We start from the raw sequence: 16,790 nt of genomic DNA, 5'->3' as shown, positions 1-16,790 counted from the left end.
AGTTTTCGTAAATACATATATTCAAAATAAAAATTTAAATAATGAATTGAATAAATTATCGTAGCCATACAATTATTACTTACTATATTTTAATATTAACTGTTTTCAACTAATCAAGCTGTAAAATAAATCTCATAATTGTAAAAGGCGAACTGTTAGTCGATGTGTCGATATATTACACACTATAGGGCGACGTACAGGACGTACCGTGCACATCAACACAATGATAGAGAAGTGTCAATGTGTAACTATATACGTATAAATAAATTACACTCAAAAACTGCGAAAATTGACCGATAGTTTGTGCTGATAGTATGCATATATACCAATACACATTCTCATCTCACCGTCATTGTGTTGATGTGCACGGTCCTAATACACCAGTGTGGTAACTCTGCCATACACACTGCAGAATGACAAAGATTACATAGTACACTGTGGGAAATTAATTCATGCTGCCCATGCTGGTTCAGCTTCTGCAAAATACTTTATCCAAATTACATACACATATAATATATATAAATCAATTTCCCGTATTATATATTATCAAAAACACATAACATATTATAAACACAACTTAAATAAAACTAGTTTCGTTTTATCTTTACCTATATATATAGAAAGTGTAGAATAAATTTAAATTTAGCTAGAAAGGAAATCAATCAAAAAGAATATATTTTCTGTATGAAAAATTGTCTTTTATTTAAAATCTCCGTTTAAACAAGTTGATAGATCAAATATGACAAAACGTTACAAATCACGTTGTAAGCACAATAAGAAAAAAATATATATATATACATTTATAATATAAATAATTGGCGATATATGTATAATATTAAAAAATATCAGATATAAAAATGCATATATAACGCATCAATTTTTTGCAATAAAAAATATACTTTAAATCACAGATAATTCATATAACTGGAAAGACCCGACGCTTTATACTTACTTTGTTCAATTTTGAAAATTCTTGTGTAATGTGTATATACCATGTAACATAAATAAATCAAATAATATTTTCAAGGGCGTATCCATTTATAAGATCCATAGTAAGCGAAGTTATTTCGCTTGGCCATTTCGTCAGCTTGCTTTGGTCCACGAGAGCCGTATCTAAAATAGATAGACAATCACATAAAAACATTACATCTTTATGATGCATCATAGTAATAATGAAATCGCTCATCGACTCTCACTTGTATGGAATTGGTTGGACTTTCTGATTTTCGATTTGATGAAGAAGTGGAGTAAATATTCTCCATGCTTCTGATAATTCGTCGCTGCGTACGAAGTGCATTTGAGAACCACAAAACACATCCAGGATCAGTCTCTCATAAGCATCTGGTAATTTAAGATCCTGAAAACAGATTCGACGATAAAAAATGTGAGAATTTTGGAAAATCCTTTAAATCTTTCTACCTTGTATCTGCTGCAATAGGTGAGATCCAGTTCGGTCTCTTCCATGTCAAAAGTAATCCCTGGTGATTTAGTCATCATTTTGATATAAAGAGCCTCTCCAGGCTGTACCCTGATCACCAATTCATTCCTTTTCGCCTTACCATCAAATATATCGCCTGGCACGTCTTGATATTGAACTCTGACTTCCGCTTTGCGTTCATTCAGAGCTAAAACAAGAAAGAAACTCGTTATTTTGCATCAAAATTTTAAGACGATTAATAAAACATTGTGCTGGAATCAAATTTATAAAAACTTTGACTATTCTTAAAGGCCAACGAGGCAAACAGCATTATAATTTTTATCCGAGCTACCGTTATCTTACCTTTCCCACATTTTAAAATAAATGGAACACCGTCCCACCGTTCGTTGTTGATTTTCAACACAGCCAAGGCATAAGTCGGTGTATTGGAATCAACTGGAACAGTTGGATCGTTCAAGTACCCTAAACGAGCTTCAGGATCCTTTGAATCAGGGTCACCCACGTACTGTCCCAGAACTACATTGTCTAACTCCAATGATTTTATGCATCTTAAAACTTTGACCTTTTCATTTCTAGAAAAGCATGGAACAGTGTGAATTGTCATCAGTATAGACAATATTAAATTATTTAATTACTCGACCAATTGACTTGTTTATACCTAATATCATCCGGATGACAGGAAGCTGGTTTTTCCATAGCAACCAGAGAGAGTATTTGGAGCAAATGGTTTTGCATTACATCCCTTATAATTCCAAATTCATCAAAATAGCCTCCTCTTCCTTGAGTACCAAAAGGCTCTTTGAAGGTGATCTGCACAGAGGCTACATTGTCCCTGTTCCAGGTAGGACCGAAGATTCGATTTCCAAATCTCAAGGTCATCAGATTTTGCACCATCTCCTTGCCCAGATAATGATCGATTCGATAAATCTGATCCTCCTTGAAAAGGGAGGCCAAATGATCAGAGAGACGCTGCGACGTCATGTCGTCCCGACCAAAAGGTTTTTCAATTATTATTCTTGTCCAACCTCTGTAAAGAATAATTGTATAACTTCAAGTTGGTTTTTTTTATATCCTAGCTATCGTTTTTCCAATATATTTTAATAATTTCTTTGCTTTGTTATTATTATATAAAAAGAATGTAATAAAATTATGTTATCTTCTCACTTTAAACCCATGCAGAGATTTCTAATGTGAACGGTGACTTTCTCGAAAACGGAAGGTGGAAGCGCCAAATAGAAAAGTCGGTTGGCAGCAATACCATTCTCGTGTTTTTCAATCTCCTGGTTCAATTTGGCAAAATCCTCCCGCGTGTCGTACGATCCAGCCATATAATGATTCAATTTCCAGAATTCCTCGTACTTCTCCGCCTCGTCCGACTTGACCTTCATGTACGGACTACATTTCTCTCGTAATTCTTCCAAGGTCAGGTTACTCCTGGCGTATCCAAAGAACGTCGTAGTTTTCGGCAACAAATTGTCCCGGAACAGCCACCAGAGTGTCGGATAAATCTTCTTCTTCGCCAAATCCCCCTATTTTTAAAAAATAATTTTTAGTTCTATCAAAATTAAATTTAATATTATTTTTACAAACATTTTTTTGTATTTATTTATATCTATTGAGATTGTCAATTCGTTGAATCTACTGTTAAATAGTTGAGAGGAAAAAATATATTTTTTGAATTAAAATGTGATAACAGGTTGACTTATTTTTAAGAGATAAATAATTCTTTTTGTTTTCTTTTAATAAACTGTACTTACAGAAGCTCCTAGTGTAACGAAAACATGAGGGAAGAAACTGTCGAAATGAGTTCCCTCCAGATGGTCCATTTCTTCAGATTTCAGGGATTGCCTGATGAACTTCAGGCTCTCCTCCGTGGATACTTCTGCAAAAGTGCACACATTTTATTCTCACCCAGCAACACAATTATAATCTAATAAAAAATTGTTATTTAATTCCATCTTTAATTCACTTTCCATTTCAGAACGCTGAAGATTTCGAAATTTCCCGCCAAAATGCGCTAGTCGCGTCAAATTATATTCCTTAATTATAAATATTATGCGTTTCACCAAACAATTAAAAATATTTCGAAGTCTAATCTGTTATTGCGCTACGTCAGCGAAATAGAACGGAGAAATGACATTTTCGAGTTAATTTGCTGACTCGATTGTAATCCAGAGCTTTCCACCGTACAGAAGGCGACTATTATAATAATTGGTTTTTCGAATTTTATATAAAATTATTGTAACTTAGTTAATTTTCTTCTCCAGCTTGTACATCGCATCTAGAATGACCTCTACATTGAACTCTCGTGTGGCCAAATCTTTTTCATTTAATACACTTCTTAATTTTGTCAACAAAGGTTTTCACCTTCAGTTTCACATAAAAAAAGATTAATATAACTAGGTAGCTCGTTAATTAAAAAATCAATCTTAAGCAAATTTATTGGAATTTCTATTTTGGTTTTATAATCCTACCTATTCAATCTTTCCAGTTTTATAACACTGGTGTTTTTATCGTGTTCGCTTACATTATCGAGAATTTCATTCAATGACAAGTCCTTATATACATATATTATAATTCCTAATTTAACAATCGTAAACTTGGGATTATAGAATTTCCAGTCACTACTTTGTTCTAACTCATTTATTATTCTTTGATTTTCAATAAGGTAATTCGCTTCTAAACTCTTTTCACATTTTGCTTGAATAGAGAACTTTTATTTAATCTAACTTGATAAATGTAAAAATTAAAAATATTCTTTAGAATTTTATTTATCTTCATCAAGCAAAGGTTTCCAATATTGTCTTTCGTATTATTACTAATAATATATGTATAATAAGTAAGAGGAGATGTGTGTATTTCTGTGCATTTATTTTGTTTTTCTTCTTTTACAGCTTCAATAATCTTGTTTATATTCTCCCTGTCTGTATCTTCTATAGGGTTTTTTTAGGGACATTTTACATTTACTTTAGAATACGTAGTAAACTATTTAAATATAATTGGAATGTACTATGTGCTTATGTTTATCTTAATTCACTTTTATCTAAAAAGTGACAATTCTTTTCATTCAAAATCTTATCCAAAAATTGGACAAAAAATTCGCAAAACGTAAATTTCTATGGTTCTAAAAAGAATGTTGGCAAAATTGGCTGAAATTGAAAGTCTTAGGAATGTTGAGAATTGAGGTATCTTCTCAGCATTGACACTTGTCACGTTGATACTTCAAATCTTTTCGTGTAAAAGATTTATCTATTTGCTTCATTTTTTGATAAGTTTATCCTCAAATGAATCTGCTTGATGAAGATCTGATTTGAATTGTGAAGTGATTAGAATAAAGTCGGAATTAAAGTAAATAAGGGGGAGTTAAGCAAGATTTATAGTGTAATTGATATATGAGCACTACAATGAAAATTATAAACTTATAAGTATAAAAGAAAAATAAGTGTAATATTACATGTGCATGCCTATGCAATAAAAGTAAACTTATCATTAAATTTGTTTCTAAGAGTCTTGTGAATCTACCAATAAACCGGTTTCGCGTTTGCAGATTACTAGAAAAGATACAATTTTGAGAAATACGGCTCAAGTTGGCCCATAAGTTTTATGTGTACGAGATAAACAAGCAATAATAAAAGAGACAGGTATTGCTAACAATCACTAGCTTCTTTATAACCAATGTAAAACTGAAACTATCGTTGGTAAACAGCCGTAGAATAGAAGAAAATAAATGAAGCTGAAATCATTATCCTTTTTTCAGTATTGACAAATAAATTCTACAGCCTTATGCTTACTTGGTAGTGTTCTGTTCATATTCCTGGAAGTTGCTACGTGATTGGGGATATTCGTGAGAGAAACACGTGGTTTTTAGTGGAAAAAATGGCGAGTCTTTACGCGGGAATCTGCCGCTCGTGTTACGCGACACTGGGACACCTAGATCCTTATTGGTAAGCTTCTCGTTTGAAGGCTCGTCGTTAACTGATCGGTAAATTCTAGCATCGTAGAATCCACTCGAATTTCGCAGTGTCAGGAAACTGCGTACTAATGCGTACTCCGCTACTAAAATTTTACCGGACTCATGCACGCACCACTACTTAACTATAATTCTTATATAAATGTAATACTACCATGATTCAAATTTCACTTAACCTGGCTAAAGTCAGAATTTATCATTTTATTATGCAAACCTGTCTTTCTCCTCTCAAATCACGGGATTAGTCTATTTTCAATAATAGCTTTATAAAAATTCTTATATTCTTCTTAAATCCAAAACTCTAAACACAAACCACTTTAGTTATATATAGGTATACTGATGAATCCCTTAGTAGCTCTGCTTTCTGTTACTGATGTTAACATACTGTTTGGTAAATAAGTTGCAGGGTGAATGAAGGGCTCAGAATTTTCTGCATATTTTGGCTGGTTTACCTGAGCGATACCTAAATACCTCCCACCACTTTTATACCCGTGGCCCGTTATTCGTTGTAAAGCGACTACGAGGCAAGTACCTGAAATCCAGGTATGGCTAAAGCGAAAAGGTAATAAAAGCGGTACCCTAAGAGAAACTTGTGATTTTTGGAATTAATTTTCTTTCTTATAGAAATTGAACAAAAATTAATTTAAAAAATCACAAATTTTTCTTGAGGAGCCACTATTATTACCTTTTCGCTTTAGCCGTACCTGTAGATTTCAGGTATTTGCCTCGCAGTCACTTTACAATGAATTACGTGTATAACAACGATGGAAGGTATTCAGGTATAGCTCTCGGAGACCGGCGTGGCCGAAATCTACAGAAAATTCCGAGCCTCGAACTAAATTATCGATAGTATATGTTTACAGTACGGATTGATCATTTCTTTGAAATAAATAAAACGCTCTCATAAAGTACATTAAGGCTCAGGAGAATCATTTAAAGTGCATTTTTAACTGTGAGAATAACGAACACTTTCGTAAAAGTAAGTAAACATAATAAGATCTGTATCAATAAACCGGAACTTAACCTTAGTACTGTCTCAGGTAAGAATTAATTGTGTTACCTTCACTTTTAGTATAATGCTTAGCTCTGTCTTTCTCTTAAGTAATTGCTAAAGTGAAATTCGAGCTTATAGTTCGGTTTATTGATACTGCCCCAAAAGAAAATATTTGTGAGGTGCATAAGCTTGTGCGAGACTAAGACCCAGTTTTCCACCTATCGGTAAAATTTATGTTTGGTAAAAATGACATTGCAGTAAATTTTATTCAAATGTAAGCTTTACCAGGACATTTATCAATAGCTAGAAAACCGACCCTAAAGTTTGTTTGATTTCTGTTTACTTTCAGCCCGGCGCAAGAGATTGCGATTCTATAGTAAACAGAGTTTATACTTACGACAAAGTTACGGATGATATAGTTGTATATGGAATGGAAAGAGGACTAAGAATGATTAGGAATAATATCGTATACCTTGGAGCATCAAGACTAATTACGTCATATTTATGTGTAACTTACAATCTCAGGTCTATATATATATATATATATATATATATGACATTGAAAGGAGTAGTTTAGTAATTAAGGAACAACCTAGCAATTTACATCTAGAAATAAGTACTATTCATCTCAGAAATTGTCCTGTGGTTTTCTACATTTTAATTTTATTCTGTTTATTTATACTGCATGGCCACAAACATATGTTTGTATTTATGTATCCAGTAATGTTATTTGTCTAATAATTTTATATTCAATTTTTATTTCAAGATTGATCGTAATCTCTTGTAATCATTGATCGTACTTGGATCGAATTATGGTAACGCGTGATATCGGGAAGTGTAGTGGTGAAGGATAAATACTATACATATTATTTAAGTGTAGTGTGTGCGTGTACATGTGATTCAACGCAACATGAATACACGCACTTGGCCAGCTACGTGTGTTGTATTGAATGACTGGCAAATAGAAACGGTTAACTAAAAAAAGACATGGATACTCGAAAACCACATTTTATCAATTTGGTGCTAATTATTTCTGATAATATTCAAACGCATTTTATGACTTCCTCAAAGAACTTTCATTGTAATTCATACAGACAAATCTAATTTTTAATAAAATGTATTATTTTTATATTTGGAAAATAAAACGTACCACATAATATTAAAAAACTCGAGATCAATTACTACAAGAGGGTAAGGTAAATTCGAAAACAGCTTATCTATAATTTTTATTTCGAAGTGGCACTCGATTAATTGAAAAAAATATCGTATGATTTTATCGCACTTTTTATTCAACGCTCTAAAGAAGCATCTCTAATTATACCGCAACGATTTAATGACATGCGTACACATAACCGGAAAGAATATTTTATTAATATTTCATAAAGCGCGAGATAACGACAATAGGTGAACCAAAACTATTGAGTCAACTGTAAGGCAAGATTTAATTACGTAAACTGCTAAAGTATAAATTAGCATAATTCAGATTGAATTGTTGAATGAGAAAGAATAAAGAAGCGGATAGTTGTACACGAATGACGTATTAAAAATTACTACGGCACGCGTACAGAATGTCTGCACGACTTTTAAATTTATATTTTATATAATGCAAAATCGTAAAAATATGTATCAACGATATAATTTATACGATTTTATAGTGTTGTAAAACTTTGAACAAGCTGCATGTTTTATAAGAAAGAGGCACAGATGACATTTATAAAAACATAGGCAATGTTTATTGTAACTGAAAAACATCGAATCGCGCATAAAGAATTTATTATTATTCTTTATTATTATTATTTATATAATAAATGTTACTCAAAGTAATAATAAAATTAAGATATGAAAAGATCAAAAGATTTTATTTTCTTTACATATACATCAAACAATATTATTATTAATTATTGAAATGACATTTTTCCAAACTCACTTCTCTTATTCTTCGTCATAGCTGACAGACAGGACTCCTTGAAGTTGAAATGTGTGCACAACCTAAACGATGGTTAAATAATATTTTTTATGCAACTTTAAGGTTAAACACGCGCGCTTACGCACAACTTTCACGACTTCACCGTAGCAATCGATACGCGACACTGAATACAAATACGACTACTCCGCTCTATCTATCCACTGGCATTTTCATATCATCATTATTTCGTTCCAACCGCATTTTTTCTTTCTCTCTCTATCCGCTCTCCTTTCATTTCTCCAATGGCCGTTTCCCATAGCCATCTCATTTTTCTTGTTCGAGGTCACAAAATTCACTAACGCCACTTCCCCATTACTTTCTTATTCCAGCAACCCTGTTTCACTAAATCTTTCTCTGATCATTGTTCACCATAACCTTCGAATTTCGTAATTCAATAATGTCTTTTTAAATTTTGGAACCCAATCTATAAAAGCACTGTTTGCTACCTTTTTAAATTTCTACAATAATCTTACTGCAATTTCCTGTTCAATCAAAAGGCTGAACATGCTTTCAATTTCTTCTTACTCAGCCTTGACAAGAATCATTGCTGTCTCGTTCTTCAGTATACATATAGATCTCTGCTCCAGTCTAGTTCCTACGTATTCGAAAACATTACAAATGCCGTAGCTTCTTTTTTTTATAATTCTTAATGTTTATCTCTTATAGCTTTATAATAAAAAAATATAACTTGGTTCCTTTAAGTATGCTTGGTACACTTTTATTGCTACTCGTTAATAATTATAGGTCAGGGTTTTATTGAGATCGAAGAAACACGGTAAAATTGTAATTATACGTTGCTGCAAAAGTTCTACAGTAAAATAAAACTTTTATTTGACAAAATAACAATAAATTGCTAAGCGGACAGGGGTTTCTCGTAAACGATTGTTTTAGACACTTTAAAAAGCACCGAAAAGCAAATTTCTATGATTTATTGTACCATTTTAATATCAATTAATCAATTTATATTACAGTATTAATCTTATTCTTAAGTAACCGAATATAGTGCTTTTTGCATTAATAATTTAGGGGTATCAATTAGTGGTCCTTAAATAACATATAACAACTTGTTACTCCAGATTTGTACAATTTTTATAATAAGCATCGAATAAATAAATTTTTTTTATCAAATAGAGTATAGAACTCGAGAATAATATAAAGGAAACATTGATTTGGGAAGATATTATGCGAGTTCCATGCTATTTATGTGTCGCATTTGCTTGAATTTTAAACGATATTTACATAGTTGTCGTTTGAGAGAGCATTGACGCATTTGCTGGAAACGCGTGATAAACTGTGCTTTCGCGTAAGAAAAGACGTCACTCATTATTAAATCTGAGTCTCACTTTCCAGAAATTCTAATTTAAACTAAAAAAAAAAACTCCTTAGTTACGCGTCTTGGTCTATCATAATTTATTACCGTAATTTTCAGTGATCAACATGTCCCAAATGATCCAGAAGTGACATATGTTATTGAATATCATTTAATTACGAATATGAAATGTACGTATATACAAATGTGCAGGCACGCGGGATAAATGATCACAAAAAATCTTTTCGCAAATATCGTCTATGGATAGAGTATTTTAATCCTTTATAGTTAATACTTAATTCAAGTATGAAATTCATTCTCTTCAGCATTCTTCAATGGCTCGTTAAACGGTCATTGATCTCGTTTCCCAATTGTTCTTCAATTAGACAAGTTGTATAAAAGCAATTGTTGAATTTGATCCTAAAAATATAATTTAATTCGCAAATAATTAAGTTGATTTAAGAAGATATTTGCAAATGGATTTCATGAATGAGCGTTACATAAATTCGGCAAGTATAAAAGTAAAATATAAAATGCTGAAATTTTAAAAATATACAATATTATCTACAAAATCTATCTATAAATAAAAATACCGCCTAAAAACACCATAACTGCAAACTTTTTCGCATATTCAACATTTTCGTGCTTGCAATAATAAAGAAAGACGAATTTATAATTCATTCTGCAGCTCTTCTGTAAAAAGCTTTAATGATATACTATTTATATTTGTATAGTGTGTATTCATATTTATGTAAACATATGCTCTCTAATGCAATTTCTTTATTTTAAGAAGTATGCCGGATATAAAATTGCATGCATTTAATCGGCAACTTTCAATTATTATATGGTCAGCTTAATGATAAATATTTAATGCGTGTGAAAGCTTTGTTATAAAAAGGAATTAAAATGAATTACAATTACTGTAATTTTGAAGCTTCCACGTATAGTTTTTCGATACCGTATTATATAATTCGTACAATCCATCCTCTAAATCTTTTATTTTGCATATTAGCGTTGGATTGTCGAGGAAAAATTAAATTTCACAAGTTTTAGAATCTAATAATTCGTCCCAGTTGATACTCCTTTGGAATACTTCCTGTTGTAACCAAAGCTTGTAGTGTTGTTTAAATTCTTCTGTCAAATCGATATTTGCCCCAAGCACAGAGGTGATAGATGAGTCAACAGGTTCCATCTCTTCATCCTTTGGAAGATTGGAGTATCGCCGGTTATTGAATTGATCAACACATGTACGTAATTCGCACTCTTCGGCTTGAAAATCCCATGGCCTTGCATCTAGATCTGTGAAAAGCAACGAGAGACGTTTCATGATTGCTTGAATTTAATTTTTCAGCTTTGGTATGCCATTTTTAAAGCAAAATAGGGCTTCTTATTTGATTGTGAGAAGTTTCTATAAATAAAATGACAATGACACATAGAAGTAAGCATTAAATTAAACACCTACCGTTGCCATATGCCCAATCATCATTCAAGCGATGTCTGACCTTAGCATAAATTACACTTATGGTTTTCATGTTTGTCTTGCGCCACTGTCGTCCTAAGTATTTTGTTTGCATTTTAAGCAACTTTAATACGTATAATTGCATCATGGCATTTCGAACTTTCAGCATACGTTTAAGAATGGGAGCTGATTTAAATACTACCAACATCTGAATGAATTAAATGATTAACCTTTGGTCGTTCAAGATATATGGGAATTTATTCTAATTATTACCATAATTCTGCTGTGTTTCCATTTTGTCAATTTATTAAGTATTCTTAATAGATTAATGGAAGAAAAAACATTGCGCCAAGAATAACTTTGATTATCTCCTATTTCAAGACTCTCAATAGTTAATTCAGGTTGGTCTCCGATTACACACATTGGAAAATCCAAAACTGGGATTCTAAAATAAGAAGAGTGGATAAAAAATGAATTATGAAAACAAAGAAATATACAAGTTATAAAAAAAAAACCATAATCTTTACTTACACATTCTTTGCCTCTATATAAGCGACAATGTTCTGATTAAAAAACTTGAGCACAAGAATAATACAATTGGCAAAGACTAAATGCTGAGACATAAACTCAAATTGATAAATATGGTTGAGTTTAAAATGTTTCAGCAGAAGTAATAAAATAGCAGATACTGCTTTTACAATAATTTCTTTGTGTCTGTTTACGTCAATACTTAAGGTCATTGATTTTACAACCGTCATTCTGAAATATATTTCATTCTAATTATATACCTATTTATAGAAGAAAATAAATAGTAGCAATCTTATTGTAAAATGAAATTACTTACGGCATTTCTGCTGGTAAAACATCGGCATTGATATTAATGCTGTCGGTTTTAACTTTACTCGTTAGCGCGGCAGCGAGTAAAATTTTTAACAATGCAATCATGTACTGTGGTAAATTTGGTAAAATAGCTTGATATAAAATTTCAGTAGGAGTTTGCCGAAGTGGTGGTTCGGGAGTACTCATAGGATTCCTAGCAATATCTTCTTCTTTTTGTATTTGTATTTCAGATAAAGACGTGTACATGTGCTGCAATAAAAACACAGATAACGTTTAATGTCGAGAGTGAAATTTGTTTAAAAAATTGAAGTATTTACTTACTCGTTTTAGCGTATTAACTCCTTCGTGAATGGGTTGTGGTAATCCAGCCAAGCTTTCCCTATCACCTTCTAATTTATATCCTACAAATTTCAATCTTGACACCTCCAAAAACGCATCTACGTCCTTTTGCCTAACTTTCGGTGTCCACGGTAAACTTTTTGCTTTTATGGGCTCAGGTACAAGTGGTTTTTGTATTTTGGAGAATGACTGATCATCATAATACTGGTGCATGAAACTGGATGGATCGAACACTATCACCATTTTTGACAGATCTTCGCTTGGCTCGGGAGGATCTCTCATCCAATTATCCCTGTAATCTTGTCGATATTCTCTTATATTCTGCTGGCTGGAATTGTCTCCTGCTTCAGGTGCATATCCTGAGGGATTGTTACCAGATTCTCCATCATACTCCATTCCTAAACCTGGATCATCCAGTGAGCTTTGTTTAATTAAACTCTGTAAGACAAATTGATATTTTTAAGTCACCTGTACAGTAATGCAGATATTAAAACAATTTTATGATGCATACCCGTCGAGAATTTTTAGTAATTTTCTTTTGATTTTGCATCTCTATCAAATCTGCTGCACTAATTGGGGGTGAACTAGCTCTCATATTTTTTGCAACTTCTATTGTATCCTCTTGCTCTGTAGTTAAACCAACTTCTGCACGATATAATTTTTTTAGTTCTCTTAAAATATCAATGCCACCTAAACTGACTAGAATCAATTTCCATAGGAGCAAAAGAATTTTCTTTATTGGGAAATTGGGACAAGATCCACTGCAGAAACTAGTAACCATATCAAGAAGCTTAACTATTAATAACTCCTCTCCATATGGATTAACTGTAAAAATTAGTTGTTTCATTTATTATAATTTGTTGAGCTTTTCAGCAAGTAAAGTCAAATTAGCTGTGAAAGTGGAAAACTTACTAAGCTCCTCTTTGAAGCTTTCAACAAGTTTTTTGTAACTGCTGTTCTGTAAATCCTTTAATTCTTCCCTCATCACTTCAGTAATGATATATAGTACAGACAAAATTATTCTTAAATCAACTGAATCAGATAAGCTAGCATTTAATTTTTTCACTGCTTGGCAGGCAGTAATACTGTATCTAAGAAACAGAATATTATTAATTATTAAAATTATGTAATTATAACCAAAACTATTTTTTGTGCAGATTTCTTACTCACTCAATTTCAATATTAAGTAGTTCGATAAATGCTGCAAAGACTCCTGCTTTATAGAGGAGCATTACATTCATTCTTGTTACTTCCTGCTGTTCTTTATCCGATTGGACCTCTGCCCAACATCCTTGAGCTAAGTATAATATACAACGCGCTGCTTTCATCCTTTGTTGTTTGTCAGATACTTCAAGTTGGTCCATCAATTTTTCTATTACTGATTGCTTCTCATCTTCCGAAAGCTTTTGCCACCAAGGTATAAGTTTATACATTTTTAATTGGTCTTCAAAGGCCTATAATACAAAGCTCTTATTAATAATTTAGCCACTTTACTAATATTAATGAATAAGATTTACTTCAAGGTTCAGCTGAAACTCAGGTTGTTCTGTATAGCTGTACAGCTCGGCTATCTCATTGGCATGAGTATCAGCATCATCATATACAAAATCCAAATCATTGCGTTGATCTCCTCTAGCCTAATAAAAAATATTTTTAGAATTAATAATCATTTTATGGTATAAACTATGCTCTTTAGTAAACAAATAAACCAGTCATTAAATATAAGAATAAAAAATGAGATTTTTTTTAATAATAATTTTGTTAAACACATTTAACATTAAATTTTGATATTTTCCAAATAAATTTTTGTACATACAGTGTAATACTTTAATTGTTTGTAAAGTGCAGACAAGGTTAGGTAACAATATGCGAATTGTCAAAGACAATATAATACAAAGAAATTAAATTTATTCTGCATAAAATTGTATTGCGCAACTTACATCCTGTTCTCTACGGCGTCTCATAAGCTCGTTGTTTCTAATAATTTCCGGATAAAATTTGTCATTTCCATTTGTATCCATTTCCTTATGTACATCCTCTTCTTCCATCTTCACTTTGTTTGTTGAGATTAGTTACCAAAATCACTCAATGTCCACGGTGGTATCTGTCAATCACAGAACCTCGAGTTCCTCAAGGCTGCTCGAGGTCCGAGGATACTCTCGAAACTCCGAGACTACGAATTCTGAGAGTCTAAATCAGTCGAATCCCCGAAGAAATACCTCTTCGGAGCTCGGACTTCGGAGTTCGGCTCTTCCCTGGAGGACGGAAGACGGACCCAGGGAACAACCGGAGGAACAACCGGAGGAACAACCGGAATACAACTGAATACAACGCTCTGCCCCCACCCAGTATTGCCCAGTAATATGCTTTGTTTTTGCGCAGCAGAGCTTTAATTTTTTTGGTAAAATATTGAGAAGCTTTATCGTGCATTTAGGAACGGTACCATGATCAACAGGCAGGCAACTTTACTCACTTCGCAGGGCCCGCAGAATCCACGTCCACACAAGCAGTCAAGCAATTGGCTTGGCAATTGGCATTCTCCCTCGCAGAGTGGCACTACTGTGTAGTGTTTTACTGTGCTTGGTAGTGGCGGCCTGTGGACCCTGTGATTGGTAGGTAGTGGCAGGTAGTGGCACTGATGACTGAACCACAATCGGCACAATCAGGTGAATTAGGCACAAATTACACAATGTTCCATTTTTGGACTAGTTTGCCAAAAAGTTGAGAGACAGAAGAGAGAGAGAGAGAGGAGAAAAGAACATACTAGAAAAATTAAAATTATTTAACTTCGTTTATTGTGTTAGCTTGCCTCAGTGATATTCTATAAAAGCGACGTATTAGTAATCAAAGAAATATTTTTCTTTGAATAAAAAAACCAAGATATTATCTCAAAGACGTATATACCTTTTATCATCCCTAATCTAAATATAAATAATGTCAGGAGGTGAAACTTTGTTAAATTGTTATAATCGTGGCTGCGGAAAAAAATTTGATCCAGCAGATAATAAATCAGGTAATAGATTTATAAAATAGATATAAATTAATCATTGTTCACCACAAGCAATTTATATATTTAATGTTGTCTAGATGATTGTATTCATCATCCTGGTCAACCTGTATTTCATGACGCTTATAAAGGATGGTCTTGCTGTAGTAAGAGGTGCACAGATTTTACAGAATTTTTGAATATCAAAGGTTGCGCAAGGTCATATCATACTAATGAAAAACCACCAGAGCCAGAAAAGCCTGCTGTTGATAAATCTAAAACCGATGATGTTTTAGAAGTTCAAATCAAACCAATCTCAGAACCAACATTGCAAAGGCCATCTTTTGATGTTATGCAAGTTACTCTAGAACCTAATATATCTCAAACTTTGTTAGAACAAATCAAAGGATTAACTATGAATTCGTTAGAAACTTTAAATTGTGATAAAATTCAAATTGGACAAAGCTGCAAAAATAAATCTTGTAGTGCTACTTATAAAGGCCCATGCTCAGATGATGAAACTTGCGTGTACCATTCTGGTGTTCCTATTTTCCATGAGGGAATGAAATACTGGTCCTGTTGCCAAAAGAAAACTACAGATTTTTCTGTGTTCTTAGCACAGCCTGGTTGTACAGAGGGAAAACATACATGGATATCTAAAGTATATTTTATTGACTCCTATTATTTGAAAATGGTTGTAAATAGTGTTATTATTTATTTAATTTTTTTATATTTCAGGAATCAAATAAAAAGATTCATTGCAGAATGGATTGGCATCAAACAGCAACTTTTGTGGTTATTTCAGTTTATGCTAAAAAATATCAGCCAAATCAATCCTTTGTAAAATTAAATCCAATTCATTTAACTGTAGACTTATTTTTCTTAGAAGAAAATTCTAGATATAATTTAGACTTAGAATTAAGAGGGGTAATTATACAATTTATATCTTGCATACTATAGAAGAAATTGTGAACATTATTAAATAATTAATTTTACAGGTGGTTAATGTTTCTGAAAGCAGTGTCAATATGCTTCCTACTAAAGTAGAAATTAAATTGAGAAAAGCTGAGCCAGGATCTTGGCCACAATTATATTTCCCAAGATCTCCCAACACTATTGAAGAAAAGAAAAATGAAGAAAGACAAACCACTCAAGTTGAAGCTGTGGATCTCAGTGACCTTTAAATATTTGCTTAAGAAGTGAGAATTTATTAAAATAAAAATACTTAATTAATTATGTTGTCTTTTTGCTTCTGTATTTTTTCTTAAATTTTCTATATTTTTCCATTGTACATTGAACAAAAAATTACACTAATTTTACTAATATATATAAAATGGCCTTCAACATTTCATTTTCTTTGTATAGAAAAGCACAATTTTAAGAAATGAATTTTGTACAAAGTAAAAATAGTTATTTTTATTGTAATAAAATATACACAAATGTTTTTTAATGACTATATTATGATGAGGAAGGTAGTGTCAACGTTAAT

The 16,790-nt window shown here is 32.3% G+C and overlaps 3 protein-coding genes across 3 annotated transcripts; 1 reads left to right on the top strand and 2 right to left on the bottom strand.

Annotated features, from left to right (window-relative positions):
• Positions 1 to 692: 692 nt before the first annotated feature.
• On the bottom strand, positions 693 to 8,501 carry Zw (glucose-6-phosphate 1-dehydrogenase Zw). Its single transcript, XM_066742031.1, has 8 exons — positions 8,330 to 8,501; positions 3,196 to 3,320; positions 2,603 to 2,967; positions 2,097 to 2,465; positions 1,781 to 2,010; positions 1,420 to 1,625; positions 1,197 to 1,357; positions 693 to 1,113 (listed from the first exon to the last, which is right to left on the bottom strand). The coding sequence occupies exons 1-8, from the start codon at positions 8,346 to 8,348 to the stop codon at positions 1,023 to 1,025; spliced, it is 1,566 nt and encodes a 521-aa protein (XP_066598128.1). The 5' UTR covers positions 8,349 to 8,501; the 3' UTR covers positions 693 to 1,022.
• A 721-nt stretch (positions 8,502 to 9,222) lies between these two features.
• On the bottom strand, positions 9,223 to 14,652 carry Strip (striatin interacting protein). The gene is made up of 11 exons (XM_066742030.1): positions 14,256 to 14,652; positions 13,833 to 13,952; positions 13,486 to 13,769; positions 13,228 to 13,406; positions 12,827 to 13,140; positions 12,298 to 12,753; positions 11,981 to 12,225; positions 11,668 to 11,895; positions 11,410 to 11,581; positions 11,140 to 11,344; positions 9,223 to 10,976 (listed from the first exon to the last, which is right to left on the bottom strand). The coding sequence occupies exons 1-11, from the start codon at positions 14,361 to 14,363 to the stop codon at positions 10,711 to 10,713; spliced, it is 2,577 nt and encodes an 858-aa protein (XP_066598127.1). The 5' UTR covers positions 14,364 to 14,652; the 3' UTR covers positions 9,223 to 10,710.
• A 302-nt stretch (positions 14,653 to 14,954) lies between these two features.
• CHORD (CHORD-like protein) lies at positions 14,955 to 16,745 on the top strand. Its single transcript, XM_066741853.1, has 4 exons — positions 14,955 to 15,328; positions 15,403 to 15,962; positions 16,040 to 16,228; positions 16,300 to 16,745. Exons 1-4 carry the CDS (start codon positions 15,250 to 15,252, stop codon positions 16,483 to 16,485), a joined length of 1,014 nt encoding a protein of 337 aa, XP_066597950.1. The 5' UTR covers positions 14,955 to 15,249; the 3' UTR covers positions 16,486 to 16,745.
• The last annotated feature ends 45 nt before the right edge of the window (positions 16,746 to 16,790 follow it).

This window comes from Prorops nasuta, unplaced genomic scaffold (genome assembly GCF_024137725.1).
Source record: "Prorops nasuta isolate Cenicafe-Biocafe unplaced genomic scaffold, Cenicafe_Pnas_1.2 PNAS00027, whole genome shotgun sequence".
Classification (NCBI taxonomy): domain Eukaryota; kingdom Metazoa; phylum Arthropoda; class Insecta; order Hymenoptera; family Bethylidae; genus Prorops; species Prorops nasuta.
This window is presented reverse-complemented; position numbering and strand designations above follow the sequence as displayed.